The sequence below is a fragment of the Arachis hypogaea genome, chromosome 11 (genome assembly GCF_003086295.3).
Source record: "Arachis hypogaea cultivar Tifrunner chromosome 11, arahy.Tifrunner.gnm2.J5K5, whole genome shotgun sequence".
NCBI lineage: Eukaryota > Viridiplantae > Streptophyta > Magnoliopsida > Fabales > Fabaceae > Arachis > Arachis hypogaea.
The window spans coordinates 37,625,427-37,646,522 of record NC_092046.1 but is presented as its reverse complement, the minus strand read 5'-3'; the positions used below and the strand labels follow the sequence as shown (position 1 = coordinate 37,646,522).

At 30.5% G+C, this 21,096-nt stretch overlaps 1 protein-coding gene across 1 annotated transcript; it reads right to left on the bottom strand.

Annotated features, from left to right (window-relative positions):
- Window positions 1-248: 248 nt before the first annotated feature.
- On the bottom strand, window positions 249-1,784 carry LOC112720702 (FCS-Like Zinc finger 2). Its single transcript, XM_025771743.3, has 2 exons — window positions 1,101-1,784; window positions 249-1,008 (listed from the first exon to the last, which is right to left on the bottom strand). The coding sequence occupies exons 1-2, from the start codon at window positions 1,427-1,429 to the stop codon at window positions 819-821; spliced, it is 519 nt and encodes a 172-aa protein (XP_025627528.1). The 5' UTR covers window positions 1,430-1,784; the 3' UTR covers window positions 249-818.
- Between the last annotated feature and the right edge of the window lie 19,312 nt (window positions 1,785-21,096).

Here is a 21,096-nt window from a genome sequence, read left to right as displayed (position 1 = left end):
AATATCTAACATGAACTAGTCTAGTTTTTCCTCTTAATTATCGTAAAGATTCCTGTCCCAGATGAATTTCATCGTACAAGTATGCAGCCACGGCACACAAGAAGACGTTCATCATTCACGGCTATCAAATTTCACCTTTAACACAAATATTCAAAAAAAAAAAAAGAAAATGAATTGGTACCAAGTTCGAAGATGCAACTGCAAAGTTAAATAAATAGGGGGGACAAATAGTAAAAGAGCCAGAGCCAGAACCAGGAATTTTACAGTTGTATTTAGTTCTTCTTTCTCATTCAAAACAAACCGAAACTATTATGGGCACAAACCACGACCATAACTTCAACAAGGCAAAAGGATCTTAGGAAAAGAGAAAAAAGAAACCCCGAAACCTTGATCAAAATACAAATTTAGAAAAAAGAAAAAAAAACCCCGAAAATGAGTCATTTCTATAGAAGAGGATCTCCCACGCGAGAAGCAAACACAGGCACTCTTCAAAACGTATAATAATACAATTTACATCTACATTCACAAAATTCTCTGTACCCTTCTTCCATAATGTTCCATCCCCTTCTCTATTGTTAAATCTTGACCCCTTTTTGTTCGGCAAAACAAAGAACACAAAAAATAACTTAAAACGTGCACCTCCCGTTTGTTATTCTTGTTTTTTTTTTTGGGTTAATTTTCAATCTCTTTTTCAATGTTTTTTCCTCTCTTGTTTCTTTTTTTGCTTTTCCGAAGGGAATAGCACTATAGCAGTACTGCATCAGAAAAAAGAAGCCTATTATTCCATCCAAGATCCATGGAACTAGCTTTTATTATTATTAAGCGGCAGCAACTGCCCCTGTGGTATGAAAGGAGTAGCCTCGTGCCTTGTTTGGGTAGCCAGATTTTGTTTGCTCCTTGTTCCTCAAAGCTTTCATGGAAGAAGAAATGTTCCTTTTCTTCTCTTTCGCTTCATCTATCTCTATTTGCTCTTCCCTACACTCCTCGCTACAAAAAGGTGTGTCCCCTCTGCAAAAACCACCAATCAGATCAAAATCACATCGAATAAAAAATACAACAAGAAATCAAGATTTTGTTTTTTAATTAGATTTGAATTATACCTATACATGAAGATGTCTCTGTTATCAGCCAGGGGCTTCTTGCAAAGAAAACAAGCTTGAAGAAAGTGAGGTTGGTGATCTTCGAATCTGGCGTCGTAGAATCTTGCAGATCTGGGAGACGAAACGGACGAAGAAGAAGAAGACGACGACGACGAAGAAGAAAGGTTTCTAATACTGCTCCTGCTGTAAGAGGTGGCGTATCCCACGGTCATAGACCTAGAAACGACACCGTTTCTGCAACAACGACCACCACCACTTTCCATATCCTTTATAGAAGCCAAACCGTGATCTTGTTCTAAGTAACAAGGTCTTGCAGTTGAGGTATACATAAGATTAGTTTTAGTTTTAAGAGAGACTGGTGAAGGTCGTTCTTGATTTGTATTTGGTTAGAAGAGAGAGAGAGAGAGAGAGAGTAAAGTGAGGAGAGTGAGGCGTGGGGGAAGGGGGTGACGGGTTTATATAAAGAGTGTGTTATTGAATGTGGCTGTGTAGAACGGTTTGTGTGTGATGTGCAATGAACAAACAGCGGCAGGTTACAAGAATCCGTGAGAGTGAATCCATTGGCCAAAACTGCTCTCAATCATACATATCAACACCGTTCAAATTTGGTAAATTCCTATTTTGCTTTCCTGGAACTGAATGATTGGAGACACAGCCCACCAAAATGCCCATTCTTGTTGCTTCGAATTACGGGAGTGGCATTACTAATCAAACTAAATTAAAAGAATTGATTCCTTACAATAAAAAAGTTAAAAAAATAATATCGTAAAAAATTAATTTTATTATTTTTATAAAATATATATTCTATTCTCTTAATTTAAAAATAATTAAATTTTTATTTTGTCATTTTATTAATTTTTTTACTTTAAAAGATTTTAATTGAAATTAAAATTGACCTTATACAAATTTTGGATTATTAAAGACACTAGCGAACAATTTATTATTAGGGAAAAAAACGTTTTCTTTTACTTCTTTGAATACATTAAACAGTTAAAAGTATAATTTTCCTTTTTACATAGTTTTGATTTAATTTAAGTACAAAAGAATGTTATTTTAGTGATATTCAAACAAATTTTTAAATAATAATTTAAACATAAATATTAAAAATAATTAATTCATTAAAAAAATTAATTTTGATATATAATCAATAATAAACTGTTTTTTACGTATATTTATTCACATAATACTATATTAATATATTATTTTTATTATTAATTGAAAAACAAAAACAAGAATATAAAGATAAAAATAAAATTTTAATAAAATTAATTTGGAAGTGGAAAGATATTTGGGTGATGGGAGTGGGAGGTGGTAGGTCCCAATATGGACCAAAACAAAACAAACACAGATGAAATGAGTCTCTCCATTTACTTGTCTAGAATGACCTGGAAGGGTAAGAAAAAAGTGCGGGCCCAAACTCGTTCAATGCGCGTATACGTAACGGTCACACCGCCAGGGTCCTACTTTTACCACTTTTTACCGTACCTTTCTCCCAGCAATTTCATGGGCCCAACCCTCTAAATTCATTCAATAGTATATATTGTCTTGGACTTAGTTTAAAATATAAAATATTTTAGTTTAGAATTTTGTTTTAATAGTTTTTAATTTGGTTTTTTTATTTAAATAAAATAATAGAAGATCAAATTTACGTGAATCCTCTAAATGAAATTTTAAAATGTAAATCTCCTAAACTATATAATATATAAATCGTCTCAGGATAATGTGAGTTAGATAATACATAAAATATGTTACCCTAAAACGATTTATACATGTAATTTATTCGACAAATGCACATAAATTGTCCAGGCCAATGTGTTTTTTAAGTTGTATGTAAATCGTCCCATTTTAACATGGGTTATGCTTTTGACTTTTTTCGCCTAAAGCCCACAACGTAACTTATGCTAAGATGAGACGATTTACATACAACTTGAAAAATACATTGGGTTGGGACGATTTATGTGCATTTGTCCAATAAATTACATGTATAAATCGTTCTAGGGTAACATGTTTCATGCATTATCTAACTCACATCACCCTTTAACGATTTATATATTATATAATTTAGGAAATTCACGTTTTAAAATTTCATTTAGTGGATTCACGTAAATTTGATCTTCTATTATTTTATTTAAATAAAAAAACTTTTTAATTTTATATAATAGGAAGAAACTTAATATATGCTTAATTTTTCAATAAAACTATATCTATATCTATATTTTAGTAAATTAATCTATGTAGTACATTTAAGTAATGTTTGAAATTGTTGTTTCTAAAAGAATATTTTTCTAAAAATATTTTAATGTATCAAGATTTGATATTTTTTTCAGTTTAAATATTATTTAATGATAGTGTAAAAGTTTATTCAAATATTTGTATAAATTTTAAGATATACAAATTATTGAAATTTAAATTCTCTAACATAAAAAAATTAGTAACATAATAAATTAGTTAATTATTATTAATTTTATCATTTTTATAAAATGTGTGTTCTATTATCTTAGTTTAAAAATGATTAATTTTTTATTTTATCATTTTATAAATTTTTTTCAGTTTAGAGAATCTTAATCCAAATTATTGAGTCAAACATAATTTTTTATCTGGAGTATAATAATTATATATATGTTATAAAATATATTTTTGTACCTGTAGAGTTACATAAAATTTGAATCTTAATTTTCCTTAATTATACTTTCAATCGAATCAAACGAAGGATATTCTTGCTAAATTAAACTAAAACTAATAAATAATTAAATATAAAAGTGAAATTAGACGAATGGGAGTTGGTAATTTTCACTTCTCTAGCTATAGAGATGTTCAACTTTAAATTAATTTAAACAAAATTTTTAATAAGTTATATGTTATTGAATTAGAATTTGGATATTTTTTTTAAATTAATTTAATTCAATACGAAAGTATAATATATTATAATTTATTATTTTATAAAAATTAAAATTTTATTTATAATATATTTAGTTTAATACATAATTTATTGGCCAAATGACTAAAATAAATCATTTGACGTTCAATTTTACTGCATTACAATTTTTGAAAATTGCATACGCAAATGCAACTTTCACATTATTGTAGAAACCGCGACAAAAGATCTACGGATTAGCAATAAACGTAAAATGTTAGAGGGGTATAGCGGTTTACGTTAAAACACAAAAAAGAAGAAACTGCGGCACTCTTCCAGTAGTTTCTTCACAAAGCCCAACAATGCATAAACTGCGAGAGGAGTGTAGCGCTTTATACTTGAGTATAAATATGCTGGAGGGAGTCGCGGATTATTCATTTTGCATCATTTGAAAAATTGTAGAAAGAGAAATTAACGTTTTAGAGAGAGAGAAAGAGAGAAATTTGTGGATTGAGAGAGAAAGTTTTTAAGGCTTAAAGATAATTTGGGCAATTGGAATTAGTTGGGTGCGGGATCATGGCAGACGAACGCAGCCTGTACCGACTCAATGGCGTTGCGCACGTTGCCGGCAGCATCAACGAAGAGGTAAGTTTGTTTTCTTTTAGCTATTGAATTGAATTTTATATAACATAAAATGTAGTATTAGGACTCAGTAATTAGAATACAGAATTTAAGATTTGTAGTTTAGGATTTTAAAGTTAAGACTTAAAATTTAAAGGTAAGAGCAAATGCAGTGACGGACCCAGAAAATTTTAAGAGTGGGGGCAAATATATATATATTAAATAAGTTTTATTAAATATTATTAATTATATGGAGATATAAAAATTAAAAAGAGTTAGTGAATACTTTTATTCTTAAAATACTATTCATGATATATAATTTATAAAAAAATAATTTTTTTAATTCTAAAGCTTAAAATTAAAATATTTTAATTTAATTATAAATAACTTATTATCATAATTAATTTTTTTTACCCATTTAATAATAAAAGACTGAATTAATGGGTATATTAGCACCTAATGATACATTAGTATTTATAATTTGAAATTAGAATTATATATAAATACTAAAAAAATTAAATCTTTATATGAAAGGTATGTTTATATAAAATAATAAAAACATAATTTATAATTTTTTTATTTTTTTTAAATTAAATTTGTTATATATTTTTTAATTTAATTTTGATATAATGTTAGATAAAAGATTTTATGCATTTGTTTAATTATATATTGTAATTAAAATATTTTTTATCATTATTTTTAAAAATAAAAAATATATTTTAAATTAGTAAATTAATCAGTTCATTTTAAAATTTTATATGCAATATAGGTACATATAATAGAACAAAAGATAAAAAATAAGTAATAAGGATGAATAAATCGAGAATAAAATAAAATATATAAAATCACAAAAAAAAAATAAAATATTAGATTAATACCTAAACTATAATTGTTTGAATTAAAAATTGCAATTCAAAATATCAAAAAAAAGAAATAATGAAATTAAAAAATACATAGAGTCATGGAGAGCTATATAAAAAAATTAGAGAATTTAAAATTTACTTTTTGATGAAGAGAAGATGACCACTAGACAAGAAATAGAAAAAATGTTGAAAATATAAAAATAAAAAGAGGGTTTAAGAGAATAAAGGAGTGACGGTACAATAATTAAATTTGATTAGGTTAAAAATTTAGCTAATTGAATTTATTTTATTTATAGCGGGGTCATTTAAAATTTGAAGTGGGAGCATATTACATATAACTATATTTTTTAAAACAAAAATTAAAAACACCATGGGGCAAGTGCCCCCTCATTGTTGTGCTTGAGTCCGTCCCTGAGCAAATATTTAAGTAGAATGGTTATCCTCTTGTAATTGAGATTTATGGTTCAAATTTTAAGGTTGGTAGGGTTATTTTTTAAAGGGCAATTTACCAAAATAAATAATTTAGCTTCCAATTTTAGCAAAATACACATTTTACAAAATGAATACTAAAATGCATTTTTTTTATAAACTATATAAACCCGCGACAGGGGACCCACGGTTTACATTATAAGTGGTCTCGCAGTTAGCCAAACTGCACATAATCCGCTTGTATTTGAATTGCAAACGTCGACCCTTTTCACTTCTGTATCTCCATTTTCTTGCTCTGCATAATGCATCACTATGTCAGTCCCACTGCTTGATTCTCCCATCATGCTCCCTAATTTTCAGGTTATTCCGCTTTCTTATATATATATTTATTGATTTTTTCACCGATCTTTTTTATTATTTTGTTTCAATTTTATCAAAAAAATCAATTTTTTTAGAGCCTGTGATGTTGTGTTTATTTATTTAGTGTTATTTTCTTTTTGTTTTCAGGCTATGCCTTATCTAACTATTGGTTCATTTTATTGACTAAGTTCTTTCTCATTTGATTAAGAAAATCTCAATGATGCTCCTTATTCTTACTTCAAGTTTAAGAACAATTTATTTTTATATAATATCAAATATGAAATAAATTACAATCTTAAAATAATTAATTGTATTTATATAGATCAACCATTAAAAAATAATACTAGTAAGTTAATCTATTATTCACCATAACTCTTTTAATCCAGTTAGTACGTACTTAATACTAAATAAAAAAAATTTAACAAATATACTTGTTCAATCTTAAATTTTAGAACTAAATTGACTATAAATCTAACAAATGTATTTGATGTTTGATATTATATAAAAATAAATTGTTAACTTAATAAAAAATTAAATAACTAAACACGTACATTTAATAAAAATTATTTTTAAAAAATAAAAATAAAAAATAAAATCTAAACCTATTCTTAACAACCCCCTTCTCTTTTTTTTTTGAAACATCCAAGTTTATTATTGTTTAATTAGGAAGATTCAATATGATCATTCCTTATCCATCCTAATATTCTAATGGAAGTCATTTCGCTTGAATGGCCGCTACTCTATTTTGTAGGCGTCTCATTTCGCACGTGTCAGTGAGCAAATATAAAAAGATGATTTCAATCTCCAATTCGCAGGCACCATGACTGAAATGATGTGCAATTTCATTTTATATTTAAAGAAATAATTATTTTATTTTATTTGTTTATATAAAAAAGCAAAAACTACACCTTGGTCGTCAAGCGTCAGGAGCTTTCCACTGATGAGATGTCAGACATGGATAAAGCATTGAAACTGGTGAAAACTATGCTAAAGTTGAAGGTCCAGGTTGAAAAAATGTTCCACTGTAATAAAAAAAATATGTACATAGAAACCGCGAGACCCCTGCCATTTTGCATCTCAACATAAACCGCAGCAGAGGTGTAACGGTTTATGGACGTTTGCAATTCACACACAAACCGCGACACCCCTACGGTGGATTATGTGCAGTTTGGCTTCGAACGTAATCCACGAGACCTATGTAGCGGTTTACGTTCATTTTTAAACCGTGGGTCCCTGTCGCGGTTTACATAATTTATAGAAAAAATGCATTTTGGTATCCATTTTGTAAAATGTGTATTCTAGTAAAATTGGAAGCTAAATTATTTATTTTGGTAAATTACCCTTTTTTAAATATCGTATTTGAAAACTAAGATTTAAAATTTTAACTTTTAAATATTAAATTTTAACGTTTAAAATTATAAATTTTGTAGTTTAGTATTTAAAATTTAAAACTTCAATTTTTGAAATAGAACCTAACGGTCGTATTTTATTTTCTTAAATTTTAAAATTATAAATTTTGTAGTTTGGTATTTAAAATTTTAGACTTCAACTTTAAAATTATAAGTTTAGTATTTTATTATTTTAAACTTAAGATTTAAATATTAAATTTAAGTCGTATTATTTTAAATTTTATAATGTAGGACTTATGAATTTAAAAGTTGGATTTTTTTACTTATTCTAAAATACAGTTAGATATGTTTCAAACTGAAATATAAAAGTTCAACATTTTTGTTTCTCTATCTTAGTGAAATTAGGTTGAAAAATAATGGTAACTAAACTATATTTGAAATGTTAATTAAGACTGGATAGACAGGACACTTGTAATTTTTGTTTTCGATTATAATTTATGGTTTAAACTTATGAGTTTCGGAATTTCATTTGGTGTGGTTATTTTTTTCACATGCTGCAGCCAAGTAAGTGTATTTATAGTTTGGAGGCAACAGAATATGCCTTTGCATGATAGGATCATACCGTATTTAGAGAGGGCTAGTTTGTACCACCTGGTTAGGCTCAACACACGGTGATTCTGATTAGATGAGCCTTTTGTCAGTGCATTCATTGAGAGGTGTCGTCCTTAGATGTACACCTTTCATATGCCATTCGGAGAGTGCACCATCATGTTGCAGGATGTGGCATACCAGCTGGAGTTGCCCGCAGGCACGGACCTACATGTTACAATAGGGGGCACTTGCCCCCACTCCCATTTCAATTATATATATATATAACCTAATTATTTAAAGTCCCAAATTCATTTTATCTTTCTATCATTTTGACTATTAGTTAACCTAATCAAATTTAGTCCTTTTTCATTCTCAAATCCCAACCGTCACCACTCTTTTATTCTCTTAAACCCTCTTCTTAATTTCATATTTTTAACCTTCTTTTTCTATTCCTTTTTTAGTAGTCATCTTCTCTTATCAAAAGGTAAATTTTAAATATTTTTTTATATAACTCTCTATGATTCTATGTATCTTTCAATTTTATTGTTTTTCTTTTTGATATTTTCAATTGTAAATTTTAATTCAAGCAATTATAGTTTAGGACTTTAGGTATTAATCTAATTTTTTATTCTCTTCATAAATTTATTTATTTTATTTTATTCTCAATTTAGTGATCTTTATTATTTATTTGTTTATCTTTCGTTCTATTTTATTATATGTAATTATGTTGCATATAAATTTCTAAAGTCAATTGATCAATTTACTAATTTAGAATATATATTTTTTATTTTTAGAATAGTAATGAAAAAATATTTTAAAAAATATTTTTTGTCTTATTTTATTATATGTAATTTTTGATTTTTTTGTATTCGAATAATTAATGTGCACTTTTATTTTTTAAAATCTGGATTAATATATCTTTTGATAGTAATGTATATTATTTTTGCCCCCCTAACATAAATTTTCTAGGTCCGTCACTGGTTGCCCGTTGACAGTAAGGCTGTATCTCGGGGCTTCAGATTTTGAAAAGCTAATGGATGATGACAGACCTGTTTGAGAGTGGTTTTAGGAGTTATTTGGTAAGCTTCCACCGCCGGATAAGATAAAGCAGTTTACAGTCCACTTCACATGGTTCCATGAGAGATTTGGGATGCTGCCGGCCGATGCGACTGAGGATACCTATGCATATATGCACGTGCCTACATTATGATGCTGCTATCCACTCAATTGTTTGGTGGCAAGAGTGCAAATCTAGTTCATATACGGAGGACTTTTTCTAAGAAAGTTCATGGGTTTTCTCCATATTTAATGATTAAACAGTTCGTGGGCTTTTTTCGCCTTTTTAATGATTAAACAATTCTTGAGTTTTTTCCGTCTTTTTAACATTTTATAATCCATGCACTAAGCAAGTGGGACGGAAGCCTAGTTCTTGCTATGCCAACATTTAATCTTCTAATTCTCTTTTACCATTTTTCTTGTCTTTCTTTGTATCTGATCGTCAGTTTTCTGTTTTCAATTTTCTATTCTTTTTCTCATGTAATCTTTTATATCCTTGTTCTCTGTTTTCTATTTTTTGCTTACTATTTTCACAAGACAATTATTCTTTCTTTGATCTTCTTTAATATCTTAATCAATCATAGTACTCTTCTCATATCTCTCCTTAAGTGTTTTATGAAAAAAAAAATTATGAGATTTTAGGCTTTAAAATTGTCTTTCTAAGACATTTAAAAAAATTACCATTTTGCCTCCAGCCTTTATGTGAAATTATTATTCTTTCCTTCTATTATTATATTATTATTAAAACTCATTTAAGAATATTTTATCATTAAACTTTTAGAAATTACAGTTTGACTTCCAAACTTTTATCTATTTATAGTTTAATCCTAAACTTTTTTGTATTTATATTTTTACCCTAACATTTTTATTCCATGGAAGGCACGTCCAACATGCCTCTAATGGAGCAAGCCTACACGTTTAACATGAAGAGAGGCACGTCCATCATGCCACTAGAGGAGCTCCTAGGGACTTGCCTCCAAAGGTTGCGTCCAAGGTGAGCTAGGGCACCTTCAACGTGCCACCTAAATCCCCCTCTAGGGGCTCAACTCTAACCACATGTCCAACGTGCCTGCCTGCACATCCAACACACCAGCCAGCCTCTTCACCATGCGTTCAACCCATGGACACTTGCGTCCAACGCATGGACCAGCCAATCTCCAGTGCCTCTTAATTTTTTTCACTAATTTCTAAGCCTCTAAGCTTGAATGGGAGAGTGAAGATTAGGCACAAAGCCCATGTTATCTAGCATTGATTGAGGATTATGAGGAGAAAGATCTAAAGCTTAACTTGAGATGGAGAACGTCCATTAGTTAGATTTAATTCTATTTTAATTTGATTGAATTTTGAATTTTAGGTTAACATATATAAGGGAAGGGAGACAGGCGGAGTTCTCTTCTTCCGGTCATTTTTACAATTCATAATTCTTAGTTTTTCTTTGATCATGAGCAACTAATATCCTCTGTTAAGGTTAGAAGCTGATGAGTGAATATTTTATATGCTTTTTAATGCTATTTTTCTAGTGTTTTTAGTATATTTTGTTAAGTTTTATTATGTTTTAGTAGGTTTTAATGCAAAATTTATTTTTCGGATAATAATTTGAATTTTTGTATTTTTCTTATGATTTTAGGTGAATTTTGGGTAAATTTGGCAAGTTTTGGCAAAGCCTGATTCTGAGGCAAAGAAAGCATATCAGATGCTGTCAGATTTTGACCTCCGTACATTCAAACGAGCATTTCTAGAGTTACAGAGGTCCAATTGATGCGTTCTCAACGGAGTTGGAGAGATAACTTCTAGGGCTTTCCAGTAATATATAATAGTTTATACTTGTTTTTGGATTGGACTGCCCAAAATGGGCATTAAACTCTCGAACTACTCCCTTTCTGGCGTTCAACGCTCCAAGAGGACAAAGGCCAGCATTGAACGCCCAAGCCTGGCGTTCAATGCCCCCAAGGGAGCACAAGGAAGTGCATCTTACCCCCTATTGGGCGTTGGACACCTACTCCTTCATGTTAGAAGCCAAGCTCAGCATAAAGACTCACCAAGTGGGCCTAGAAGTGGATTTTTGCACCTTTCTGCTTAGTTTATTTCACTTTTGTAATTTTTAATTATTAGATTAGTATATATAGGCGAAGATCAACCATGTTAGGATCTTCAGTCCCTTAGAAATTATCATACGTTATTTTATGTACAGTATGAGCAGTTAAACCTCCTAGGTTAAGGTTAGGAGCTCTGCTGATTCTTATGGATTAATGCAATTACTTTTCTACTTCAATCTATGTTTGATTCTATACTATGATGCATTGTCGTTCTTCATCCTTATAAATTTGGGATGGAACAAAAGTATGACTCCCTGTTCTACATGAGTTCTTTACGAGTCCTGACCCGGATAACATTAAGCTATAGCTTGAGAGTGCATCACGGGTTCCAACAAGTTACTTGGGCTAATTGGGATATGTGACATGAAATCTCGTTAGTCAGGGGTAATTGAGGTTCCTGTGGCTCTAAGGATTAGAATCATAGAGCGTCATTCTCTGATCCGGATGATCCGACCTTGTCTGTGGCGTTTTGAGTAGGATCATCAAGAGATTAAACTGCGCGCGCTTCACCCTCTCCCAGATTGATCTAGCCTATTCTGGTGTTTGGTTTGGATCTGAGGAGATTATTGACCACGACTAATGGCTTAATCACTTGCAGCCTTGCCATTGAAGGAATTATTCAACGTTTGAGTAGTTAGTATGACGTGTTAATCCAGAAGAATAGGCATCTCCGAAGCCTTAATTAATTTCTCATTACTGTCTCTACATTAATTCTTTATTGCTTTTGTTATTGCTTGTTTATGCGCCTACAACAAACAACAAATATCTTTTTATTCACCTGACTAAGATCTGCAGGATAACCACAGCTTGATCAATCCAGCAATCCTCGTGGGATTCGACCCTCACTCACCTGAGGTATTACTTGGACGACCCGGTGCACTTGCCGGTTCAGTCGTGCGAGTCACAAATTCACGCACCAAGTTTTTGGCGCCATTGTCGGGAATTGTTTGTGATTGACGAACTAACAGTTGTCTTGCTGCTTAGATCAGGTACATTTTACTATTTTTCTTTTTTGTGTTTCTTATTCTCTTTTGTTTAAATTTTTTTCATAAAAAAAAACAAAAAATAAAAAATATTTTTTTTTCATATCTTTTTCTTTTGTTCGAGTCTTGTGTCAAAATTTGAGTTTGGTGCCCCTTTGGTTTACACTTCTTTTCTTGATTTTTTTTAAAATTGTTCTTGCTTTTCTTTCTTTGTGTCGAAAATTTCTTGGTATTTTTCTTTCTTTGATTTCTAAATTTTTAAATTTTGTGTCTTTTAGTATTTTTCCCTCAAATTTTCGAAAATAGTGTCTTTGAATTTAAAACTTTTTTATAGTTTGGTGTCTTGTTAGTATTTGTTTTTCCTTTCAATTTTTTTTGAAAATTTTTAATTTAAAATTTAAAAATTTTAAGTTTGGTATTTTGATTAGTAATCTTGTTTCTCTTGTTTGTGTTTTCTATCTTTTCAAATTTTTATCTTATCATTCCCTTTAATTTTCAAAAAGTTGTTATCTTTTCTTTTCTTTTTAATTTGAAGTTAAAAATCTTTTAATTTATTAAAATCTTATCTTATCTATCTCTCTTCCTATAGACTTTTTCAAATTTTTAAATTTAAAATCTTTCTTTGACTTTCTCCCTTTAACTTCAAAAGTTTTTAAAATCAAATCTTTTGTCTTAAATTTTAAAATCTTATCTTATCTTGTTTCTCTCTTTTAACTTTCTCTTTTTAATTTTTAAATTTCAAATATTCTTTTCCAACTTCTTACTTTTTAAAATTTCAAATATTTTCAAAAATCAAATCTCTTTCAAATCTTTTATTTTATTTTATTTTCAAATCTTTCATAGTTACTTGTTTGCTTCATTTTAATTTTAAAAGTTTGATTCTTTCTAATTCTTCTCTCTCTCTTCTATTTTCGAAAATCTCTAACTCTTCTCTCTCTTCTTTTTCGAAAACCTTCTTCTTCCTTCTCTCTTTATTTTTGAAAATTTATTTTAAATTAAAAGACATCTTTCTTTTCTTTTCTCGTCTTCTAACTCTCTCACAAGGACCTCTATACCCTCACATAGAGACTCCTTTTTCTTTCTCTTCTTGGTTTCTTTCTTCTTGTTTATGAATAGGAGTAGGGATAAAGAATCTCTCTTTGATCCGGATCCTGAACCTGAAAGGACTCTGAGAAGGCGTCTGCAACAAGCTCAGGCTAGCAGAGCTGTAAGGAATCTCACAGGAGCTCTAGAGCAAGAAGCTGAAGATACAAAAATAGCAACTCATCCAGATAATGAGGGTGATGCAAGAAAGGTCCTAGGATCTTACACTGCACCCAATTCTGATTTCTATGGGCGCAGCATCTCCATTCCTATCATTGGTGCAAACAACTTTGAGTTGAAGCCTCAATTGGTCACTCTAGTACAACAGAACTGCTAGTTTCATGGACTTCTACAGGAAGATCCAAACAAATTCATATATGATTTTCTGCAGATATGTGACACTGTCAAGACTAATGGAGTAAATCCAGAAGTCTATAAGCTCATGCTCTTTTCCTTTGCTGTAAGAGACAGAGCAAGGCTATAGCTGGATTCCTAGCCTAAGGAAAGCCTAGATACTTGGGAGAAGATGATCAATGGATTCTTGACCAAGTTCTTTCCAACTTAGAAGCTGAGCAAGCTTAGGGTGGAAGTACAAACCTTTAGATAGAAAGAGGGTGAGTCCATCTATGAAGCTTGGGAAAGATACAAGCAACTGATCAAGAGATGTCCTCTTGACATGATTTCAGAATGGACCATGCTAGACATCTTCTATGATGGTCTATCTGAAGTGTCCAAGATGTCATTGGACCACTCTGCAGGTGGATCCCTCCATTTTAAGAAGACGCCTGAAGAGGCACAGGAGCTTATTGACATGGTTGCCAACAACCAGTATATGTACACTTCTGAGAGGAACCCTGTGAACAATGCGGCAGCTCAGAAGAGAGGCGTCTTGGAAGTAGACACCTTAGATGCCATCTTGGCTTAAAACAAACTCATGTCCCAGCAGATCAACATGATCTCTCAGCACCTGAGTGGGACACAGAGCCCAGTTGCTTACTGTCTAAAAACAGCATATGAAATAGATGCTGGTGATAACGCCTGGACAACCATGCAGAAGGTGAACTATATGCGAAACTCCTCCAGAAGTGGATTTTTGCTCCTTTCTACATAGTTTATTTCACTTTTATAATTTTTAATTATTAGATTAGTATATATAGGCGAAGATCACCCATGTTAGGATCTTCAGCCCCTCAGAACTTATTATACGTTATTTTTTGTACAGTATGAGTGGCTAAACCTCCTAGGTTAAGGTTAGGAGCTCTGCTGATTTCTATGGATTAATGCAATTACTTTTCTACTTCAATCTATGTTTGATTCTATTCTATGATGCATTTTTGTTCTTCATCCTTATAAATTTGGCATGGAATGAAAGTATGATCCCCTATTCTACATGAGTTCTTTACGAGTCCTGACCTGGATAGTATTGAGCTATAACTTGAGAGTGCATCACGGGTTCCAACAAGTTACTTGGACTAATTGGGATATGTGACATGAAATCCCGTTAGTCAAGGGTAACTGAGGTTCCTGTGGCTCTAAGGGCTAGAATCATAGAGCGTCATTCTCTGATCCGGAAGATCCGACCTTGTCTGTGACATTTTGAGTAGGATCATCAAGAGATTGAACTGCGCGCGCATCACCCTCTCTCAGATTGATCTAGCCTGTTCGGGTGTTTGGTTTAGATCTGAGGAGATTAATGACCACGACCAATGGCTTAATTACTTACATCCTTGCCATTGAAGGAATCATTCATCGTTTGAGTAGTTAGTATGATGTGTTAATCCAGAAGAATAAGCATCTCCGAAGCTTTAACTAATTTTTCATTACTGTTTCTACATTAATTCTTTATCGCTTTTGTTATTGCTTGTTTATGTGCCTACAACAAACAACAACTATCTTTCTATTCGCCTGACTAAGATCTGCAGAATAACCACAACTTGATCAATCTGAAAATCCTCGTGGGATTTGACCCTCACTCACCTGAGGTATTACTTGGATGACCCGGTGCACTTGCCGGTTCAGTTGTGCAAGTCACAAATTCGTGCACCAGAAGATCTATTTATTACCATGGATTAATATCATTACTTTTCTATTCTTGATTTATGCATTGATATTTTCTTAAGAATTTTCTTTTTGTTCTTCATCACAAGGGTTTGAGTTTATTGGAAAATAGCTTGAATGTGAGTTGAATTCTATATGCATCTTGGAAAAGATTATTTGATAGAATTAGATTTGAAAACCTTTTCTCTCAATTCTGAAAGTTTTGAACATGGCTTGATAAGTAACATTGAATCAATTATGTTTAAATCTTAAGAATTGTGTGGCTTATGAATCAGTATGTGTGCTTTATCTCTTATCATAATTGATTGATCAAGGAATTAACGATTTGCTAAGTTAATGAAAACCATATTACCAAGGAATTTGGGTTTGGTTAATTAAGATTCACCATAAGATACATCTTTGTATAATCAAGGTAGATAGTAAAAAGTATTTTTCTTGAAGTTTTAAACACCTCCAAAACCTTAGTATTCCATTCATACTATTTTCTCAACAGTTTATAAAATGCCTTCATTTGATCTTCTATTTTTGATATTTAATATTGATAAAATTCTAGATTAAAATTGTCTAGTTAGAATAATCAATTAATTCTTGTGTGCTCAGTTCGTTAATTCTCGTGGAAACAATAACCCACTCCCGTGGTATTACTTGATATGATTCGATGCACTTGCTGAGTTATGATTTTACAAAATTTTACTTCAAGTTTTTGCCTCCGTTGCCGGGAATTAACCGAGATTGATATCAAATGGTTAATTGATTGCCTACATTAGACCTTTATTTTTCTGTCCTTTTTATTTTTCATCTTACCCGAAATTTTCTTTACTTTGACATAGGAAATTTCACTTTTTCTTGGTATTTTTGTGTTTATGCAGGACAACCAAGAACAAAGCATCTTCTATACGATCCTGAAATTGAGCTAACCCTCTAGAGACAGAGAAAGGAAGCTAGAATCAAGAGGGTAGTAGAGAAAATTGAAGAGGAGTTTGAGCCAGAAATCATGACAAACAACAACAACAATGCCAATGCTAGGAGGATTCTTGAAGACTTTGTTATTCCCACAAGTAATAGTTGTGGGAGTAGCACAGTGAGGCCCATTATGGAGGCAAACAACTTTGAGTTGAAGTCTCAACTCATCATTTTGGTGCAACAAAATTGTCAATTTAGTGGGAGTCCTTAAGAAGATCCTAATCTGTTCATATCTAGCTTCCTACAAATATGTGACATAGTCAAGTCCAATGGCATCTCTGCTAAAGCTTATCGCTTGATGTTGTTCCCACTTTGTAAGGGATCGAGCCAAGTAGTGGCTTGAAACTCAACCAAAGGAGAGCAGTACAATATGGGATGATTTGATTAATAAGTTCTTAACCAAATTTTTTCACTACAGAGGTTGGCAAAGCTGAGACATGATATCTTAACTTTTACTCAGAAAGATGGAGAATCTCTTTATAAAACTTGAAAAAGGTACAAAGAATTGTTGAGAAAGTTCCCCCAAGATATGTTTGTTGGTTGGGTGCAACTAGAAATATTTTATGATGGACTTACCCCCAGGGACGGATCCACTCCTCAGGGTGTGGGGGCAAGCGCCCCCACTACAATTTGGAATTTTATTGAGTAGTATATAATAATATTTATTTGTCCCCACTAAATTATTAAATTTGACTCCACAATAATTTTTTATTCAACTTTTGACACTTGATAGCCAATTTGAGAACTTCATATTAGATGTCCATTATAATGATCAAGTTTTAAATTTAAATAAGATTGATGTTCTTTCTTAGAAATCGACTCGAAAGAATATTATCTATTCATTTATATTTCTTCTTTTAAAATTAGCTTTAGTTTTTTTTCATAATAACTACACTAATTAAATGAACTTTTTTAACTATGAATATCATCAAGAGCTAATTGTATAAAAATTGAGTTGTAAATGATTATTTAACGACATATACAAAAAAAAAGACATTTTAATTATATTGGCAAGGTTTTAAAATATGAAATATAAAAAATTAAATTTTAAATTATATGTTATTATTTAAATTACTGTTTTAGTATTTTAATTTGTAATTAGATACTTTAAAATCTAATCATATTTTACAATAAAAAAATATAATTATAACAACAATTATGCTACGTATACATAAAATAATCACTTGTACAGAATAAATTTTAAAATACAAATTTTGAAATACAAAATACACATTAAAAATAAGTTAAATGATATATGTATTTATACACAAATTTATAGTAGATAATTTGATAGCTAATGTTTTATGTAAACGTAATATTTTTATTATAAAAATTATTATCATGTTATATATATTTTGCCCCCACTATCAAAATTTTTTGGATCCGTCACTGTTTACCCCTACTTCTAGGACTTTATTGGATTTCTGTACTAAAGCTAGATGTATTAGAAAACAAGTAATTAAACAAGAAGAAATATGTAGCTGGGAACTTGTGGACCATGGGAGTTATAAGGTGATTTATCCAAAATTTAATAATAAAATATTTTTCGAAAAATAATTACTAAAACTAGATGTATTAGATCACGAGTATTTGACTTACTAGAGTAAATATATGAGCTACTAGTATAAATGATACTAATAACATAATTATCTCAACTATAAAAGATATTTGAAGATGCCTTAGCATAACTAATGTTCAACAGAGAGTGTTGGCATTAAACCATGCCAGTAGATTTTGGTTCGGGTTAAAATAATATTATCATAAAATCATTATAATAAAATATTAATATAATCAAATATTATAAAAAATTATTATTATTTATTTTTCTGCGTGCTCAAAATCGGCTGGTTAAATAGAATCTAACCGTGTCATTCGGATTTTCAAAATTTCCAGTTGAAGCGGCTCTAAAAAGCAGTTTTCCAATGGTTTAGTAACTGATGATGTGGCCAGGTGCTAGATGATATAGTGCCTGTGCAGTAGAGATAACTGCTTCACTGAACTTTCGAAAAAATTCCGTTTCTTCAAGAAAAAGTTCCATTTCGTCAAAAACTAGGTCATTACAGAAAATAGTGTGAATTCTATCATTTAATTTTTTGCTCACTGGGATTTCATTAGGCATCACCTTCCATAAGAAGATGCTAATTTTCGGTTTGCATTTTAGATCCCATATGGAGCTCTGGAACTTTTTCTGTTGGCACTAAATCAACAATAAATGAAGATGCAGATAATAAAATTGATGAGCTAGTGTATAATCTAAGACAACAATGTAGCTACACTTTCTTTCTTGTGACAAGGTAACTAAGTCATCTCCTTCCACAAATTCTATTTGTAAAATTACTTTTATAATGTCTGGAATAAAATTGAAATAATTTCTTATGAGTTGTTGATTTCATTGTCTATTCTGTGTTTGAAGTTGGTTAACCTAAATTATTTGAGAGTCACAGTTATATAGAATCTGAGTAGCTAGGAGTGGAAGATTTTTAATCCAAGAGTCTTTCATAATACGCACTGAATATCCTCCACCAATCCTCTATTTAACTCCTTTTTCTATAACCTTCTTACCCCTAATAAACTCCTCCAACCCTAAGAGGGATTGTTCCCAGTCTCTGCTCTTAGAAAATTAGAATACCTAAAGTATTTGCTTCTGTATACTTGATGCACCAACGAGTTCATTCTTGTCTGTAACCGCCATTCTTGTTTGCCTAACATAGATAAATTAAAGGCTCTGATATCTTTTTGTCAACCTCAGTTGTTTGGTATGTATACTATACTCCATCTCACCCATCGCATTCTTCTTTTTGCATCTTGTTAAGCCTACCAAAACTGTATGATCATTCTATGAATTTCTTCCATAAGGGTCTTTGAAAACTTGAAACAGCAGAGGGTATAAATAAGTATTCTCATTTTCATTACTTTTATAAACATCTTTCAATCACTTACTGATCGTGAAGACTATTTCCATTGTTGAAGATTATTGGAAACGTTAGGTATAATTATATTTTTTTAAAAAGAATATTTTATTAAAAATGTCTTAATGTATAACGATTTGATATAATATTTTAATTTAATTACTATTTAATAATATTGTTATAATTTATTCATATATTTGTATTTGTATAAATTTTTAAATATAGAATACAATAATTATATGTATGTGATGAGCGAATATTTTATACATTTTTTGGCATTGTTTTCATTTAGTTTTCATTATGTTTTGTTTATGTTTTATTATGTTTTCATAGGTTTTAGTGCAAAATTCACATTTTTGGATTCTACTTTGAGTTTTTTTGTTTTATGGTGATTTCAGGTATTTTTTGGCTGAAATTGAGGAGCTTGAGCAGAAGTCTGATTCAGAAGTAGAGAAAAGGACTGCAGATGCTGTCAGAATCTGACCTCCATGCACTCGGAGAATCTTTTCTGGAGCTAAAAAAGTCCAAATGGTGTGCTCTTAATGGCTATGGAAAGCTAACATCCAGGGCTTTTCAGAAATATATAATAGTCCATACTTTGTTTCGGAAATGAAGGCCCAAAACTAGCGTTCAATGCCAGCCATCAGCCCTATTCCTGGCGTCCAGCGCCCACAGGGGAGCAACTGGAGTTCAACGCCCAAAAAGGGACCCCTAGCCAGCGTTCAACACCCCTAGGGAATCTTAGCACGTGAAGACACTCTTTGCTCATCACAAACATTCACCAAGTGGGCCCCGAAAGTGGATTTTCACACTATCAACTTAGTTTATCCTATTTCTGTAATACTTAGTCATTAGATTAGTATATATAGGAGAAAATCACGCGGAGCTTGTGTCCTTTGATCTAAAAATTTTAAGTTTGGTGTCTTTTGGTTGTTTTTCTCTTTCTTGATTAATTCAAAAAATATCTTTTCTATGTTTAATTAAAATTTTCGAAATTTTCAAAAATATTTCAAATTTTAATTTCAAAGTCACTATCTTATCTTATCTTAATTTCAAATTTCAAATTTTAAATCTTATCTTTTTTAATTCTTTTCAAATATTTTTTTTTAATTTGATTCTATCTTATATTATCTTTCTTTCAAATTTTAAAATTCAAGTCTTTTTTAAATCTGGTCATATCTTTTTAATTTAAAACTTTTTCTATCTTATCTTCTTTTAAATTTTAATTTCAAATATTTTTCAAAATTTAAATTCAAAATTTAATTTTCAAAATTCAAATTTCAAAATTTTAAAATCAAATCTTTTTTAAATCTCTTCAATTCTTTTCTTATCTTTTCTAATTTCAAATTTTAAAATCAAATCTTTTTCTAATCTTCTATCTTATCTTAATTTCAAATCTTTCTTAATTAGTTAGTTGTTTTCTCTTTCTTCTTTTTCAAAACTTCCTAACTAATTCCTCTCTCTCTATTTTTGAAAACTTCTCTTCTATTTCTCTCTCTTCTTTTTTCGAAATTCGTCATTCAATTTTCAAATCTTTTTAGTTAATCAGCTTTTATTTTTGAATTTAATCAATAAATAAAATAAAAACAAAAATATTTTAATTCTAATTTCTCTTTTTACTTCTTTCTTTTCGAATTCTTCTTCCTTTCATAGCTGAATTCTTTCTCTCTCTTCTCTATCTTCATTCTTCTTTAGTCTTCACATCTCACAAGGAATTCTCTATACTGTGACATAGAGACTTCCATTCTTCTTCTTTCTTGTTTTCTTTTTCTTGTTTATGA